Source organism: Lineus longissimus, chromosome 14 (genome assembly GCF_910592395.1).
Source record: "Lineus longissimus chromosome 14, tnLinLong1.2, whole genome shotgun sequence".
NCBI classification, from domain to species: domain Eukaryota; kingdom Metazoa; phylum Nemertea; class Pilidiophora; order Heteronemertea; family Lineidae; genus Lineus; species Lineus longissimus.
Window position 1 is genome coordinate 6,954,908 of NC_088321.1, and position 17,886 is coordinate 6,972,793.

The window sequence follows — 17,886 nt, forward strand, 5'->3', positions numbered from 1 at the left end:
TGGACATAATGCTAAAACCAACAAACACCGACTTTAAAATAGGATGAAACTAAAACCCACTTCATTTCAATGCTGGTTTAATCAAGAGTTTTAGTATCCCATTTAGTTTTAATACTAAATCTAAAAAGTGACTTTGAAATCACCCATTGGCGGGGGTGGGTGGGGGGGGGGCTAAAGTATAGTATTCCAGCAAACTGTGGCAGCACTGGGACGCTGACTGAGAACTGCCGACTTTCCCGAATGTTCATCATTCAGATAATCCAAGGTTGGATTTGAAATTGCCAGGTCTCTTGGCAAACACAGCGACCATATTGTGACCTCAGCTCCGGCCTTACTCGGGTATATATATTTGACCTTTCAATGACAAATAGCATCCATGTCTCCTTCTCCGTATGATAAGTGGTTATATGTGCATGAATGGGCAATTCCCAGCCCATTGATGACCACTAATCTGGTTCTATCGTTCAGTTGTTATGAAAATGTGCTTCTAAATACTCTCGAGGCATGGTCTCATGGAAAAATCATTAACAGGCTGTCATGGCATTATGCAAGCCTCATTCGATACCATTGCTTTATAACGGAAACTACACTCACATTGCTTTATGGGAACAACATTCACGAGCGACGGTTTTATACAAATCACATTCACTAGCAATGGTTTTATAGAAACTTCATTTCGCAGGCCATGGTCATGGCTGTATTAAAACATTGCCTTATGGAAACTATTCACAGACCATGGCTCTATGGAAACCTCATTTATAGCCCATGGTTAAATGATAACCTCATACACGAACCAATTCTTTCTGGAAACCTCATTTTTTTTACAGACCATGGTTTCATGGAAATCTCATCATTTACACGTACAGGCATATCGCTTGGAAACTTCAAAATTAATGGTAATATGGGAACCACTATGGGTACGCGATCAGACACCTTCGGCAATAACTGGATAAATTCAGGCCTTGGCAGTTTAAACCTGGGGGACCTGGGGGTTTCCGTGATTTTGCGCTCGATGACCTTTGACCAGTCATGCCTCAGACCTTTGACAGTGCTTATTTAGGGCAAACCTGGTTGTCACCCAATTTGGTGATGCAGGACATAGAAGAAAATGGCCAATAGAGAAATTATTCGATTTTTGGGCCTCAGTATCGTGACTTTTTCAAAATAATGCCTCGATCGGTAGTAAATTCGGGTGCAACGCACACGTCACACGTATCAGTCTGAGTCTGGCCCAAATCTTATCCTTAATCACTGATCAGAGCCTCGTTCCGAGTTTTATCTGGTTGCTGTGTCTTTGTGTACATCAAGCAGCCAATGCACTAGGGGAGTTCCCAGCCATGGTCACCCACTCAAATTGTCTTTTTTGCCGCCGTGGTTTAATTTCACCTAAATCACCATGCACAATGTTGTAAGGTACATACCCAACCATTGCCTGAGCAAAATTAGCATCCAGTAAATACACACATTCTTAAGATATCCCTGTTTTCATTTGATGTATATTTACTTCAATGTCCGTCTCAATATCACTACCACAATGTTAGAAATGTTTCCTGTTGACATAGTTATCAACAACTAACTTTGACTTGGGTCATTTATTACTCCGAATGGGTTCTTCCTGGGTGACCTGAATGTATCACTTTCCTAACAACCAGCACTCATAGCAACTTGAATATCAATTGTCTGAAGCTGTCAAATTGGACATTCTTCACAATATTTGTGTTGATAATCACCAGTTCTTGCCAGAAGAACAATTTGTAGTGCAAGGGGAGACTGGAAAAAGGCAAATAATGCTGAAAGAAGGAGCCTTATTATTGAAAATCTCTCTCTCGGTACTACACCTCATTACCATATCATGACCTGATCGACCTCGATTAACTGCAGGATGCATGACATGCATTACTGTATGACAAGTGTAGTGACAAAAGGTCTATTGTTCTCTGTACTTCAATTCAGAGGTGGACAGGGAGTTGGAGCCCTTCATTATTTTTTTGTAAATATCGGACACTCCTTTAATAACCCTTTGGGGGCCCTTGATATTTTTTTTGTAAATAGGGACACTACTTTAATAACTCTTTGGAGCCCTTAATTATTTTTTTGTAAATAGGGGGCACTACTTTAATAACCCTCTTTTCTTTGGGAACCTCAGTTGTCAAAGCAGTTACATAAGAAGTATAAGCTGACAATCAGCAGTAAATAGATTCAGGTATCGGGCCATGAACTAAAATATGTTAATGATGTCTACTCTATTAAATGGTAAGTCAGAAAACACGATAGCAGTCCCTAAGTTTTCAGTCATCTCAGAAGATTCTATTCTGGTTTTATTTCCATCAGAGCTGATCTACACTTCACCCTACAAAAATATCAATTACGAATGTGCTGTCTGGACTGTAGACTATATTTCACGTTTATTGATGATAAGGCCATCGACCTGGGAGAATAAGTGGAACACACGTACAGCGGGCAAACATACCGAAAGACAAATAGCCCACAAATTTATGGATAATGTACTCTCCAACCCCTCCCCGTACTATGCTCCTCTGGTTACTCTCTTCTTTCCACCCCCCACCCACGCCCTCCTCCCAGCCCCTTCAATTACCTTTGGGCCAATCGGTAGGACATTAAACTGTCAATCTAATGATCGGTGACTATGCAACTTCGATATTCGTATATATTCTTTGAACCATTATAGTGTTGATTCATATTGTAAAACACTTTCGACACTAACTACCTCCAAATACTCCTCATGGTAGAACGCGGGTTTATCATCATATCATTGTCTAAGACATTCGTGGTGCAGAGAATTAGTTTAGTTTACCTTATTCGTGGATACATGTACACAGCAATATAAAACATAACATAATCGATACAGTAAATAAAAAGCATTATTGGAATTTTTATTTAAATACGTAACATGCTAACATGTTAACCCCCTACTACCGACAAAAATTTGACATATCCGTGAGAAACTGAAAGTTAATAACAGACTTTGCTTAATGAGTCAAGATTGGAATTTTCGCACTTCAATTACGTAAGCTGACTGACCTGTTTAAATTTCCAAAGGTCACCCACAAAAGAGGCAGTAGAATACTGCCAACAGCAAACTACTGCATCATCTGCTTCACGTTCTACTGCAACCTCTATTGCTTCTGAAGTAGAACATGCAGTAGACTACTGCAACTGGTTTTTGAAAAGAAATATTTGGCAGTAGAACATGCAGTAGTCTACTGCCACTATTTGCACCAACACCTACTATTGCACGCTCTACTGCCAGGACTCGACCAATATTTGAAACTCTACTGCCAGGACTCTTACAAGTTTTGGTCCATTACAGCACTACTGCAAAGTATACTACTAGGACCCTGGCGACATTTTGGCCCAACACACCTCTACTGCAACCTCTACTGCAACCTCGACTGCTTCTGAAGTAGAACATGCAGTAGACTACTGTATGTAGTTCTTGGGTGAATTGGACTATTTACTTCGTGGTCAAATAAGATATCTTGTGTTTTTCCCAACTGAAAGTAGTTCGAGAAATTGGCTCCAAATTTGTTTGTGAGAACCGGATTTTCTGTGATGAAATATGCTTAAAAGTCACACTTCAGAGCGAAGAAATTAAGAAAGAATGCTGCGTGCTTATGAAATAAGAACCCAGGCATCATTTGATGTAGTGATGAAGCCCAAAACATTGTGCTAATCCAAGAAATATGGTTGAAATGAAGTGGCCCCAGTGATATTGGAATGACCCTGTGAGGTCAGCATTGCCTGCTATGGATTTTGTTGCTTGAAATTGAGAGTTCTGACTGTATTTGAGTGGTTTTGATGAATCTTTGGGCCTGATGAACTACATATTCATGTGGTATGATGAAAGACTCGTCCTCAGAGCATTTGGAACCTTTGCTGGGTGTAGTGTAGATAGTTTCAATTTTCATGGACTAGTTATAATTAATAGCCATGTTTATGATGATTTGGATTCTTTGCTGATAGAGTGTAGTATCTCTGATTTATGAGTTTCTCGGACTCTAGTTACTGGCCATGATCGTGATGATTTGACCTTGGATGAGTTACCACAGTACTCAAGGGTGGAGCTAAACTGTGGTTCAAATGGTTTGGACAGAATTTTGCCGGCTCCACCCTCGAGACTGACTTCAACGCTACTGAACCCTCTACTGCAGAGAACTGCAAACGCTACCGGCAATACTACTGCAACCTTCATGCCACATGACCCCAATATACCATATATGGCACAGCAGAAGTGCATGCAGTAGATCATTCACCATACAGTATTACTACTGCAATATCTACTGCAGATGCTACAGCACCATCTACTGCGACCCCGTGACCGGTGCTCCATAATATGGAATGGCAGTAGAGTGTGCAGTATTAATTTAGATATTATGCAACATATTGCACCCTCTACTGAACCTATACTGGGACTCTACTGAGGTTCTACGTACTGCAGCATGAATAATTAATCAATGCTTCAAAACTTTAGGTGCTACTGCGGGATCTACTGACAATTCTACTGGAGTCATACTGTTTCTCGGGTGGGGCAGCTCAAAACAAGCCTGAAGGGCGCTCACTGACAACGTTAACCACTTGCGTTTGGTTAGATAGACTCAAAACTGTCTTGAATGTGAAATCTTTGTATGTTTTTTCTGGTCCACCCTGTAGTGGGGGTCATCACACGCCAGAAATTAACAGGTTATGGTTTTCGGAGGCAACACCGACATTGTTTTCAGCCAATTTCAATGTATCGCATATAATTATCGCTCAGGGCCCGGTTGTTCAAAAGAAGAAATACATTTTTAAAGATAACTTAACGTTAAAATTCCTAACTTGGCGTTAAGATAATGTTAAGTTTTATTTTGAGTTGTTCAAGCAATATTAGCCTAACATTGGCGTTATCTTTAACGTTAAATTTAACTTACCTAAAACCCTAAGATAAATCTAACGTTATCTTTAACTTGGCGTTAGCAGCCAATTCAAGATGGCGTCTGCCAACTTGGCACTTTTTCCTGTTGAGGGAGTTTCTCGAAAAAAACGTATTTATTTGCCGCACACGAATCATTTAGAGACTTTCAGCGACAAGAAGTTATTTAAGTAAGAGATACAGATACACAAGAGAAACATTGATTTTGATTTGCGATTTAATGAGAGAAGAGCTGGAGAGATTGACCAAGCGGTCTCACAGCCCGAGTGTAGAAATTCAAGTTTTAATAGCACTGCGCTTCTTTGCTTCGGGTGCCTTCCTAGAGGTTATAGGAGATACATTTGGTGTTGACAAGGCAACAGTTTCAAGGGTGGTTCACCATGTGGCTGATCTTCTCCACAACATGTCTGCTGACTTCATCAGGTGGCCTGACCATATGAGGAAATGAAGCGTATAAAGAGGGGTTTTTTTGAGATTGCCCATTTTCCAAAAGTCCTTGGATGCATTGATGGCACCCATGTGCGAATAATAATGCCAAGTGCCCCAGAGATTGCGGATCTCCAGCTACTCCCCCTGCCACCACCAAGAGGTGAACAGCTTGCGGAGATAAATGCTACAGAAAATGATGCAGAACCAGTAGAGGAAGAAGCAGGCAGGGCAGGACATGCAGCTGAACCAGTACTACTACTGAACTATGAGGCTTCTTTCGTGAACAGGAAAGGTTACCATTCATTGAATGTACAAGCTGTTTGTGACTTTGAAGGTAACTACTAGAACTTACTCTGTGTTAGGCATCCTAGATCTCCATTAATGGAATTATGATGTGCATTTTAATCAAAGAAAAACAATATTTTCTCTGCAATAAGTCTTGAATTGGAGATGACAATTCATGCATTTCATGACAGTTGAATTTCCTGGAAACAGCCTCACTTTCATAACTGGGTCATCAGGTCATAGTGGGTAGGTGGAAACTGCTGATGAATTTGCTGATGAAAATGTATATTACTAACAAGTCAAAGTCATATTCTTCTACAAAATAACTTTTTATTGGAATGACAATGACAATACCATCGAGTTTCAGGCCAAAATAATTGGACCGCTCTCAGGTCCAAATCGTTAGATTTTGCTGATCCAAGATGGTGGCTGAAGGCGATTAGAGCCATCAGCATTTTCATCAGCAAATTCATCAGCAGTTTACACCTTCCCGGTCATGGTCATGTTTATATGGTATGCCAGCCAGGTGTGGAAATAATTCACAAATTAAAAATGCAAGGGTGTCCCACACAACAGAAGTAAGTGTCGCATAACAAATCTAACTAATCACAAGGGTTTGTCTATTGTCTAGCACCAGCTTTGTTTTATCTTGGAGTACTCCAAGGTTTTATTAATGAGGATGTCTTTCTTGCCTGCTTTATTAAAAAGTCCTAGCTCCTGGGCCTAGGCTACCTACACCTTGACACGGCCTACACTTGTACTTTGTCATGCTATGATTGAAGCTACTAAGAAATTACATGCAGCAAGTATATTCTATAGACCATTTTCTTTATTTTTAAGGCAAGTTCCTCAACATTGTGGCCAAGTGGCCAGGGGCAACACATGATGCATACATCTGCCATCTGGCGGAATTCAAATCTGAAGGAGCACCTCGACAGAGAGAATGCCCATGGTGAAGAGGGTGTCATCCTTGGCGACAGTGGGTATCCCTGCCTCCCTTACTTAATGGTACCGTATCAAAATCCTACTACAGCTAGTCAAGAAAAATTCAATAGTGCACTTTGTGGAACACTAGTGCGCATTGAACATGCATTTGGAGTTCTCAAAAGAAGATTTCACGTTTCACATGGCGAAGTCCGAATGCGACCAGAACGGGTGATCAAAATAATATCAGCATGCACGGTCTTGCATAATATTGCAATTCTTAGGAGAGAGAGGGATCCACCAGATAGTGACAGTGATGATAGTGATGATGATGATGATGTTGATGATGATGTCGGAAGGGACACTCAGTTTGCTGATCGCGAGCAGCCTGGCCGTGTGTACAGAAATCTCATTGCCAACAGGTACTTCAAATAAACTATGTTTCAATCAAGAAACACTGCCTAGAAAACAATGAATCAACAGATAAACAAATATAGTGTGTGATAAATTTCCATGACTAAACTTGTATTTATTGTAAATGTACTCTTAGAAACTATTTAAAATATCACTATTTACAATGTAGGCCTACTCTTCACTGCTTTTTGGCTCACCGTAAGGGGAGTCTATATGATAGCGCTGTGTCCGTCGTCGTCGTCGTCGTCGTATCCTAACAGTGGCACGTTTCTTAACTGCTAGGGCTATGTACTTGAAACTTTGTACACAGAATGCCTTAGGTCAGCTGACCTCTGACACTGATTTTCGGTCCGATCTGATTCTCTGTTTGGCCACCAGGGGGCCAAATGTCGATATCTAAAAAGTGTGATATCTCGCTTATTAGTGACTTGTTTTCGATAAAACTTGTGTTGTAGGTACTCATAGCAAATATACATTTTATATTATACGGGTTTTTAATTTGACCTTGTTTTCAAGGTCACAGAGGTCATATGGCGTAAATTGGCCATTAGAGTGTAAACTATGGCACGTTTCTTAACCACTAAAGCTATGAACTTGAAACTTGGTACATATAACCCCCTATGTCACATAGCCTCTGGTGCTGAATTTTGGTTCGATCTGATTCCTAACTTTGCCACCAGGGGGCCAAAAGTGGAAATCTAAAAAGTGTGATATCTCGCTTATAAGTGACTTGTTTTCGATAAAACTTTTGTTGTAGGTACTCATAGCAAATATACATTTTATATTATACGGGTTTTTAATTTGACCTTGTTTTCAAGGTCACAGAGGTCAAATGGTGTGAATTGGCCGTTTGTGTGTAACTATGGCATGTTTCTTAACTACTAAAGCTATGAACTTTAAACCTGGTACACATGACTCCCTAGGTCAGATGACCTGTAACACTGATTTTCGGTCTGGTCTGATTCTTAACTGGGCCACCAGGGGGCCAAAACAAAAAATTTGAATAGTGCCATATCTCGCTTATTACTGATTAGTTTTTGGTAAAAATGTTATGGTAGATACTCTTAGCAACGATACATCACATATGATACGGGTTTTTGATTTTACGTTCTTGTCAAGGTCGCAGAGGTCAAACGGCTTAAATTGGCCATTTTAGCGTAACTGTGGCAAGTTTGTTAACCCCTAAGGCTATGAACTTGAGACTTTGTACAAAGGACCCTCTAGGTCAGCTGACCTCTGACCCTGAATTTCAGTCCGGTTTGATTCTCGACTTGGCCACCAGGGGGCCAAAAGTGAAAACCTAGAAAGTGTGATATCTCGCTTATTAGTGATTCGTTTTCAATAACATTTTTATGGTAGGTTCTCCTAGCAGGGATACATCACATATCATATGAGATTGGTCGTTTGAGTGTAACTATGGCACGTTACTTAACCACTATAGCTATGCACTTGAAATTTGGTGCACATGACTCCCTACGTCGTGTCACCTTGGACACCGAATTTCGATCTGATCTGGTACTCAACTTGGCCACCAAGAGCCAAAACTAAAATTGGTAAAAAGTGCAATATCTCGTTTATTAGTGACTTGTTTTTGATGATATTCTTATGGTTACCATAATGGTACTTACTCCAAGCAACGATACATCACATGTCATACCGACTTTGGTTTGACCTATATACTATACATGTACAATGTTTCTTAACCTGGATGAATCCCAAAGCACCAAATATCTATACGGTGAGCACAATGGCCCCTGGCCGTTTCATACAGAATTTACAATAGTGGAGCACTGCTGGAGGTCTTGGTCTTCAACAATTCTCTCAAGCTTCAGTTTTTCAATCTTCAACTCCGTCTCCTTTTGTATACCGTTCTGTGTAGCCAGAGTAGCTTGCAACACATTGAAATGCAAATTCATGATGTCTTGCTGAGTCTTATTGGTCCTTACACCATCTTTAATCAACTGCTTCGCCTGTGATTTTCTCGAGCCTGAAAAATATTCAGTGCATGATGTTTTAATTTGCCTTAATTATACCAGTCTACATCAGTTAAATCAGATTTTGATCTATGAAGATCAACCGTTTCAACACATCAGCAGGATAAAACCTAATTAAAGGATTCTGCTAGGTAATAATTGGCACACATGTTTAATACTCACCGGTGGATTTGCAAAGACTACTTGGTTTCTTCTTTTTGGCAGCAGATTGGGCAGGTTTAGACAGTTCTGTAGCAATTACAGCTGAAATAATAACGTAACTATAATCAGCAACAGAGATACACATACAGTGGAACTCTCTCTTAGCAGACACCTTCCTATTGAGGACACCCTCTCTAAAAGGACACTGGTTTTGGTCCTAGTTTGTTCGTTTCCATTCAATCTGACCACTTCAATCAGGACACCTCTCTTTTAAGGACAGCACTTGCCAGTCTCAAGCGTGTCCTTCATGGAGAGGTTCTTCTGTTTATCTCTAAAAGTGCAAGGTGTTAAATTTTTTTGGGTATGCATTATAATGATTATTCCGTTGCGAGTAGAGTGAGGCTGTTGTTTTCATATCATTTTACATCACTCACCAGTGTCCTTCGAAAGAGTGGTGCTCAACGGTTGCTTTCCCAATTTCACTCTGTGGAACTGGCGAAACTTCATGGGGTCCTCCTCCCGCAATTCAGCAATTAGATTTGCATAGGCCCCCTTATCCTCTCTTCTCTGAATCCATGGCCTTGTCCAAAGACTACGGTCCACGCGGCGCCGCCTCCGTCGCCGCCTCCGACGGAGTAACAGCAGGAGAATACGGGCAATTTGGTCTTCTTGGTCCATAATACTTCTCATAGGATTTGACAGTTCCCGGGCGCTGCCATTTTGGTATCATGTGACTGACCTATAAATCATGTGACCGATCTGCTTGTTGTGATTCGTCGAACTCGCGCAACATTGCTGCAGGTAGCCCCCACACGGTGATTAACTTCCTCGCGTGTCGAGAAAATATCAAACATGCTAGATCGGCTGCGTCTCGACACGCGAGGAAAATACGCAGCAAAAAACGACCCCACACAGTGAGAATTTGCCTGTCGCAACGTGCACGCGTGTCACTTGCATCACGCAAATTTCACCGTGTTGTGCGGGCTTTAGCAATCACAGCCTACTCATCGAAAAAGGTAGACATTTTGGTACTCAGTTGGAAAAGCGTCTGTGTCCATTTGGGTGTGACGTAGTAGAAGACGAATTTCATTTTTTTGCTAGATGTCCTTCTATTCAAAAACTAAGAGATGAGTATTTTAAGAATATTGCTTTTTGTAAAGATAGTCACTTGTTCTCCAATTCGGATTTTATTTCCACATTGAGCAGCACTGATCACGACATCATCATCAAGACTGCTATTTCTATCTCCAGGGCTTTTACGAAAGGCAAGCAGCTCTTCAGGAGCAATGACAATATAATTTTACCAATGTGACTTATGATATGTTTTAATGTCATGTCTTTTATTTTGTAATATTCATGCATGTATATGCCATACTGCCTGTACTTGTGATAGTTGTGCAAATAAATAATTTGAAATTTGAAATTTTGTGAAAACAATTGGTGTGTATTCATTAGATAGAATTGTATTCCTTTATTTTCAATCAAAGCAGGAGTTGTGCTCAAATTTTCATTTGGTATCTGGTATTATCTTGTTTCATAATAAAACAGTGTGTTCTGTTAATTTCAGAATACATAAATGAACTTGGAAAGCAGGAGTTGTGTTCACGTTTGTGTTTCATGCTGGTATGCACAAGAAAATCAGTTGCACTTGCACTTCTCCGAGTGGCAAAGCAATATGTTACTTGACACATTTTGAGTATATTCACCTTCATTCTGCCACTCATCAACTGTGCATGCATAGTGATTTCCTGGCTTAGTCCACATTGGTATGACCATGGTATCGTGTATCTGAAGACATTTGTTTATTTCAGTATAGTCCTACACTCTTTCTTGTTACAAGATATGTCAAGGAGTAAATAATGTGTGATACTAAGTAGTATTCTTGTCTTTGTGTGCTTCAGCTCCAGGTATTGATATCACTCCTCATGAGTAAATAATGTGTGATACTTTTTTAGGAAGTATTCTAATCGTCTTTGTGTGTTTCAGTTCCAGGTGTTGATATCACTCCTCATGAAGTGCAAGATGTTGCAACGTCGACCAGTGACCTCACCACCTACCGAAATCATGGCTGCCAGGTCAATCACAAGACTGCTTACTTTCACTCGCGTGGAACACAGGCTGTGTCTATGCCCTTCACTCCAATGACAGATCCACCCGCATATGATCATGGCAGAAGGAGGTGCTCCAGTCCAACCCTGCCGTCATCTACACCGAAGCCAAAACGACTCAAAGTAGATGAGGAAATGCTGGATCTTACTTCGGAATTTGACCAGTCCCTTCCCATGTTGGACGATGATGAACAAAAAGACCCTTCATGGGACCCCAACATGTCCTATGGTGCTGAGTAAGTTTCTCCTCTCTATTACTATTAGTATACTGGTGTAGCAGTAATTAGCATCCGCCATGGAATAAAAGTCCCACCTTATTGTTGATGGCTTCTGTTAGAATTCCCAAAAAAGACTAGTTTATTGACTTTGGGACTTAAACTTCAAATAAGATTGCTATGGAATGTATTAGTTTAGAAAATGATATCTTCATGAACAATGAAATTAGGAAATTAGATAAAGTATGTTTTTACTCCTTTTCAGTTCTGAAACGGAGGACAACTGTGACAGCGGTGACCAGCCCATGAAGTTTTATGTTGTCTCGGAGAGGAAGCTACTGTCACTCTTCAACATCTGCCAGCATTGTGGAGGCAGAGGTGCTGAGGCTGAAGTTACAGCAGCCAATGGAACTCTCATCACCATCTCGCAGCAGTGCTTGAGATGTGATGAAAGTTTCAAATGGTGGAGCCAGGAAATGATAGCATCATATCCTTCTGGCAACATCAGCCTCACCACTGCACTTCTGTGCTCTGGCAATGTGCCAAGCAAGGCTCTTAGGATGTTGAAGTTTTGGGGTGTTCAATGCTTCCGACCCGACACTTTCTTCACTCACCAGAAGATTTTTTTAAACATGGCTGTAAGAAATATCTGGGAGGAGGAGTACATCAGGGTCATGGCCAACATGGATGATACCGTCCAACTCTCAGGTGATGCCCGATGCGACTCAATGGGCCACTGTGCGAAATACGGCAGTTATACGTTACATGATGTCAAGGCGAATGATGTGGCATGTACAGAACTTGTTGTGGTGAGTGCTACTTTTTAGCTCACCTCTTAGCAGAGGTGAGCTTATCCCATACCGTGGCGTCCGTCGTCGTCGTCGTCTGTCGTCCGTTAGCAGGGCACGTTTCGTAACTGTTAGAGCTATTGAGTTGAAACTTGGTACACATGTACCCTTATGTAATGACACCTTGGAGACCAAGTTTCGGTCCGATTCGTTTCATGGTTTGGCCACCAGGGGGCCAAACGTTAAAAGTGAAAATATACAATATCTCCCTTAATAGTAGTCGGGAAATTTTGAAAAAAATATGGTAGGTACTTCTAGCAAAGGTGCATCATATATCCTCCGGGTTTTTGATTTGACCTCCTTTTCAAGGTCACAGAGGTCAAATGATGTAAATTGGCCATTAGGATGTAACGATGGCACGTTTCTAAACTGCAATGACTATTGATACCAAATTTGGTACACATTTACCCCTTAGTCAGGTGATCTCAGGGACCGAAGTTTGGTCCAATATGATTCACCACTTGACCACCAGGTAGCAAAATCCAAAAACCTTAAAAATGTGATTATTCCTTAACTTCTTGCCCGATTGCCACCAATTTGATATCATGGGTACATCTAACCACCATACAGTATATGTCACACAGGTTTTTAATTTGACCTTCTTGTCAAGGTCACAGAGGTCAAATGGCGTAAATTCGCCGTCGGGCCGTAACTATGGCATGTTTCTTAACTGCAATGACTATTGATCACAAATTAAGTACACATGTACCCCTTGGTCAGGTGATCTCAGGTACCGAAGTTTGGTGCGATCTGATTTGCCGTTTGGCCTCCAGGGAGGGGGCCAAATCCTAAATTCTTCAAAATGCCATTATTTCTAGTAATGACTTGCCCCAATTTTATATCATAGGTACATCTAATTCTAACAACCATTCAATGTGTCACCCGGGTCTTCTTTGATTTGACCTACTTTTCAAGGTCACATAGGTCGAATGTACTGTAAATTGGCCATTTTGGGGAAATTGTAATTGCTTGGACCTACATCAAACCTAACACTACATGACACAATACCATGCTCTTTAGCCATCTTTCCTCCACATGAGGTGAGCACAATGGCCCTGGCCATTTCATTCATTGAATAAATTGTATTTAAAATTTTCTTATTTCATTGTAAGTTATCATTTAGAATGATTTAGATGATAAAATACATGCAGTTAGCATGGATAATGACTGGTATCCCCAACTTAACACTACTATAGATCATGTGGGTGCAAAACATGGCCACACTCTTACTGGTTTTAAAATCATAGATTTCTCCAACAGAGTGTAATATTTACTTTTCAGTCCACTGAACCAACTACCAAGAAGAGTGCTGCCATGGAGGTGCTTGGTTTATCACGTGCACTAGACTTTACTTGAAGCCGCTCAACCTGAGGTCAAGGTAGTCTTGGTTACATACTGGTGGGCTTACTGGACTTTGCGCAATATTTCGCCAAAAAAGTATTCTACGCAACGGTCCCTAGGTGACTTTTCCTATTCATAATACACAGCCTGTCCATCCTAGATCGTGGTTACATGGGGAGTAATCGTTGTAAAATCAGGCCAAACGCAAATACAGTTAACCCGGGTACCACTATGTTTACGATGCGAACAAGCCGTGTAAGTCATTATCAGCATTTTGTTCATTGAACATTTGCGGGTACAGCGTCACAGGGAGCAGCATTGAACGGTAAACAGGTTCACATCATATTCAGACAACGGCTTGTAACGGCCATACAGGAAATGATTCGTATCAAAAACCGACGATCAAAACTATTCGCTTGCTGAGAGTATACATTACGCGCATACATTACATTCAGACATTTGAGCTTCCAAGCTTTGAGAAATAACAGGTCATGTGCGAATTCGGCATGTAATTTTGGTGATTTACGTGAGTACATTTTCAACCCCGAAAAGTGTGAAGTGAAGTTATGCTTTTATTTAGTAAAAATCGGTAGGCATGTCCAACAAGACATGTGTCTCAGCTGCCTGGGTGGATGTGGGTCATCACTCACTGGTGACTGACACCATGTATCGAACTTGACGTACCGGGGTAAAACATAATGGTCGCTCCCCCATTTCGCTCGTTTCGTTTCGTTGCGCAAAGTCCAGTAAGCCATACTGGTGTAGCGAAACACGTACGGGAGGAAAGGTCACATATGGCCTGTTATGTGTAGCACTATGCGATTCACTGATTCATTCAATATTTCAGTCAGAAATCGAATGAATAGTTTCTTTAGTGAAAAATAAATCAAATAAATTGTCAATCGAATCGAATGATAGGTTGTTTTATCAAAAATGTATTGGAAAGAGTTTAAAATATCAAGACCGAGATCAAACAATCTCATTCGATTCTTACAAATCACCTATTCAATATTAATCGCATAATTCGTCATATAGATTAAAGTACATTTCGATATAATCAAATAGTTCTTACAAAAAATTGAATGATAATTTGATTTTAAGAATGAATGTTCATTCGATTCCATATCAAATGAAAAGCAATATTCGATTTAAAAATCAAATGGTCTATTTGATTTAAATCGAATGACCTATTCGATTTAAATCGAATGAGTATTCGATTTCTAAATCAAATGGTCTCATTCGATTCTGCTCCTATTCCATTCGATTCTAATTGGTTGCTAGTTTGTCACGTGACTATGATTGACCAATCAAAATCGAATAGAAATCTAAAAAAATCGAATGACCTATTCGGTTTTAAATCGAATGGTCTATTCGATTCTGCTCCTATTCCATTCGATTCTAATTGGTTGCTAGTTTGTCACGTGACTACGATTGACCAATCAAAATCGAATAGAAATCTACAAAAATCGAACGACCTATTCGGTTTTAAATCGAATGGTCTATTCGATTCTGCTCCTATTCCATTCGATTCTAATTGGTTGCTAGTTTGTCACGTGACTACGATTGACCAATCAAAATCGAATAGAAATCTACAAAAATCGAATGACATATTCAATTTTAAATCGAATGGTCTATTCGATTTTAAATCGAATGACCTATTCGATTTAAATCGAATGAGTATTCGATTTCAAAATCGTATATACTTCTTATTTGATTCTGAAATTGAATATACTTTGATTAAATTGAAAGATTTGGTGTAATTAAAATCGAAAATGCTTCGTTTTTTGACCAGTTAATGCGATATATTTGAATCTGATTTTGATCTATTTCTTTCACCTTTTGATTTTTTCTAAGTTATATTCGATTATGAATTTATAGTGTTTGATTTGATATACAACAAGAACAGTATTTTTTGTTGATAAATGTTTGAAAAAAATCGAATGAATATGCCAAAAAATCAAATGATTGAGGGAAGAATCGAACAAAGTTGATTAAAATCGAATAGATAGGCACAAAAATCGAATTTTAATTGCAATGTTGCTCAAATCGAATTTTGCTACAAAAAACATGCCATAGTCACAGAACGTGACACACTACCTTGATATATGGCATGTTGCAAAAGGTAATTAAATTTTTGCCCAACAGTGCAGGTATACTCATGCTGTTCCAGTTTCCTCCTACTTTACATAACAATCGTCACCAATGATGTCAAAGAAGTTTACAGTTTTGAATAAATGACGCCATGTACAGACGTTATGCAATATAAATGATTATTGAAAGAAATTTTTAATGATAAACTGAGTGCAGTTTCATTTTGGTGGTGATTAAATTGTGATTCTTTTTAAATTCTAGGTGTGAAGAAGAGATTGGCGAAGCTGTGCAAAAGGTTTAAGGAGATTGGGATGTGGCGGCGCAGCATTATCAATCACATTTACTGGTGTGCAGTTTCCAGTAACTATGATGGGGAACTGATTGTTGCAAAATGGAAGTCCTTGGCTAATCACATCGTCAACGTTCACAAACATACCAATGAGAAATTCACAGAGTGTGCCCATGGGGATATTGGCCCAAAGTATTGGCTTGATCCAGGTAAGCATCCTTTTGGATCATTTTGGACTTGATTGGAACTAATCAGAAGCATTAGAGGAAAGTGGTTTTAGTTAGGCCTCCTGATGTTTATTCTCTATTTTGTTGAAGTCCTTCTTTAAAACCTATGGTTAACATCAGCTGATCATGCCTGTAAATACTGGTATTGTGTTTCATTCCTGATAGTGTTTTCTTGCAGCCTCGGAAGCATATGACCTACTATGTCAAAGGATCATCATGAACAAATTGGTGCTCAAAGCAATTGGCAAGCTCAGTTCCGATGCCCAAACCTCCGGCCTCGAGGGATTTCATAGTACTGTGAACCACTTCGCTCCTAAAATGTACCACTTCGGGTACCAAGCCATGAAGAGCAGGTGAGCATTTTTTCACAAAAAATAGATTACTTGCTTTTCAGATTTCACCCCTCTAGTCTGAAGTTGGTCCTGGCCCTAAAAATGCCTATAGTGGGGTTGGTTTCTCACTTTCAGGATTCAATATCCATATTAGCCTGTGTCAAACATTTTCCATGTAATTTTTTGCATTGATTAATTAATTTTTTTTTTGATAATCAATTCATGCAGTTTCTTGATAATTATAAACTAATAATGTACCGGTAGGTGGTAGTATATTTACATTGTAGTTCTTCTTATTTTTCAGAATTGAACTGGCTGCTCTTCATTTCAATGAGAATGGACAGAAGGGTCAGAGGATGTCAAAGGACAAGCAGCTATCATTCAATATCCGGTACCCTAAGAGTCGTGGTGGTCAATACATTGTGGTGCCAGTCATGAATGCCCCAACCTATGGTAAGTTCATCACAACTTTGGGAAATTGGTGATAGGAATGCTTGTTTACCTTTTCAGAGTGAGTTACTAGTATCGTTGACCTGCATGTATTCAGAATATAGCTCAGTGCATTGCATTTTGCAACTTCAGTTTTCGTCTCTTCAGTGTTTGGAGGTAAAATTATGCGTACAGAATGCCAGTCATCAGAGAGTTGTTCTCCACAATAAAGTTGTACATCTACCCTCTGTGTCTCCTTCCAGCCTATGCAAACAAAGTCATGAAGGAGGTGATAAGACTGGTCCGATCTGGATCAACACACGAATTGAACGACAATCCACCTCTGCTGTCTTCTTTGTATGATTGTCCAGCTTCCAAACAGCAAGCTATTGCGGAGCACAAGGCCCATGCTCGCTTCAGGAAGACTGAGTGATCCTACTGCCGAGAAAGACTTGGTTTGGTGAAAGGCATCCTTTGGCCACTGTGTTCAATGAAACATGGACGTCTGTTGGTGTGATTTTAACACTTCCTTTGTACTCGGCATTTAAGTGTTTTGATACTAGTAGTAGTTAAGTAGTTAAGGCAAGCTGAAACTTGCTTGTTTGTTTAGAACAGATATTTGTAAACAAACAGTACTGCAAGTTTCCTGTTCAAAATTATTCTTGCAATATAGGTCAGGTGTTGTGACTACGGGGATAGCCTTAGAGTGGGGGGGGGGGGGGGATCAAACAGCTGTACCATGGTACAAATGAACAGTCGAATATCAGATTCTACGTAAAATAACTTTATTTAATCTACATCATATTCATAAGTTGACTATACTGATGACCTTTACTAGTACAAACTGTGTCTTTGACTTTGACTAGTATGAACTGTCTTTGGAGAACCT

At 39.9% G+C, this 17,886-nt stretch overlaps 1 protein-coding gene across 1 annotated transcript; it reads left to right on the forward strand.

Annotated features, from left to right (window-relative positions):
* The first annotated feature begins 6,151 nt into the window (after positions 1–6,151).
* LOC135499224 (uncharacterized) lies at positions 6,152–17,696 on the forward strand. The gene is made up of 9 exons (XM_064789886.1): positions 6,152–6,222; positions 6,485–6,623; positions 11,104–11,461; positions 11,706–12,249; positions 15,706–15,751; positions 15,982–16,218; positions 16,415–16,589; positions 16,873–17,021; positions 17,261–17,696. Exons 1-9 carry the CDS (start codon positions 6,160–6,162, stop codon positions 17,428–17,430), a joined length of 1,881 nt encoding a protein of 626 aa, XP_064645956.1. The 5' UTR covers positions 6,152–6,159; the 3' UTR covers positions 17,431–17,696.
* The last annotated feature ends 190 nt before the right edge of the window (positions 17,697–17,886 follow it).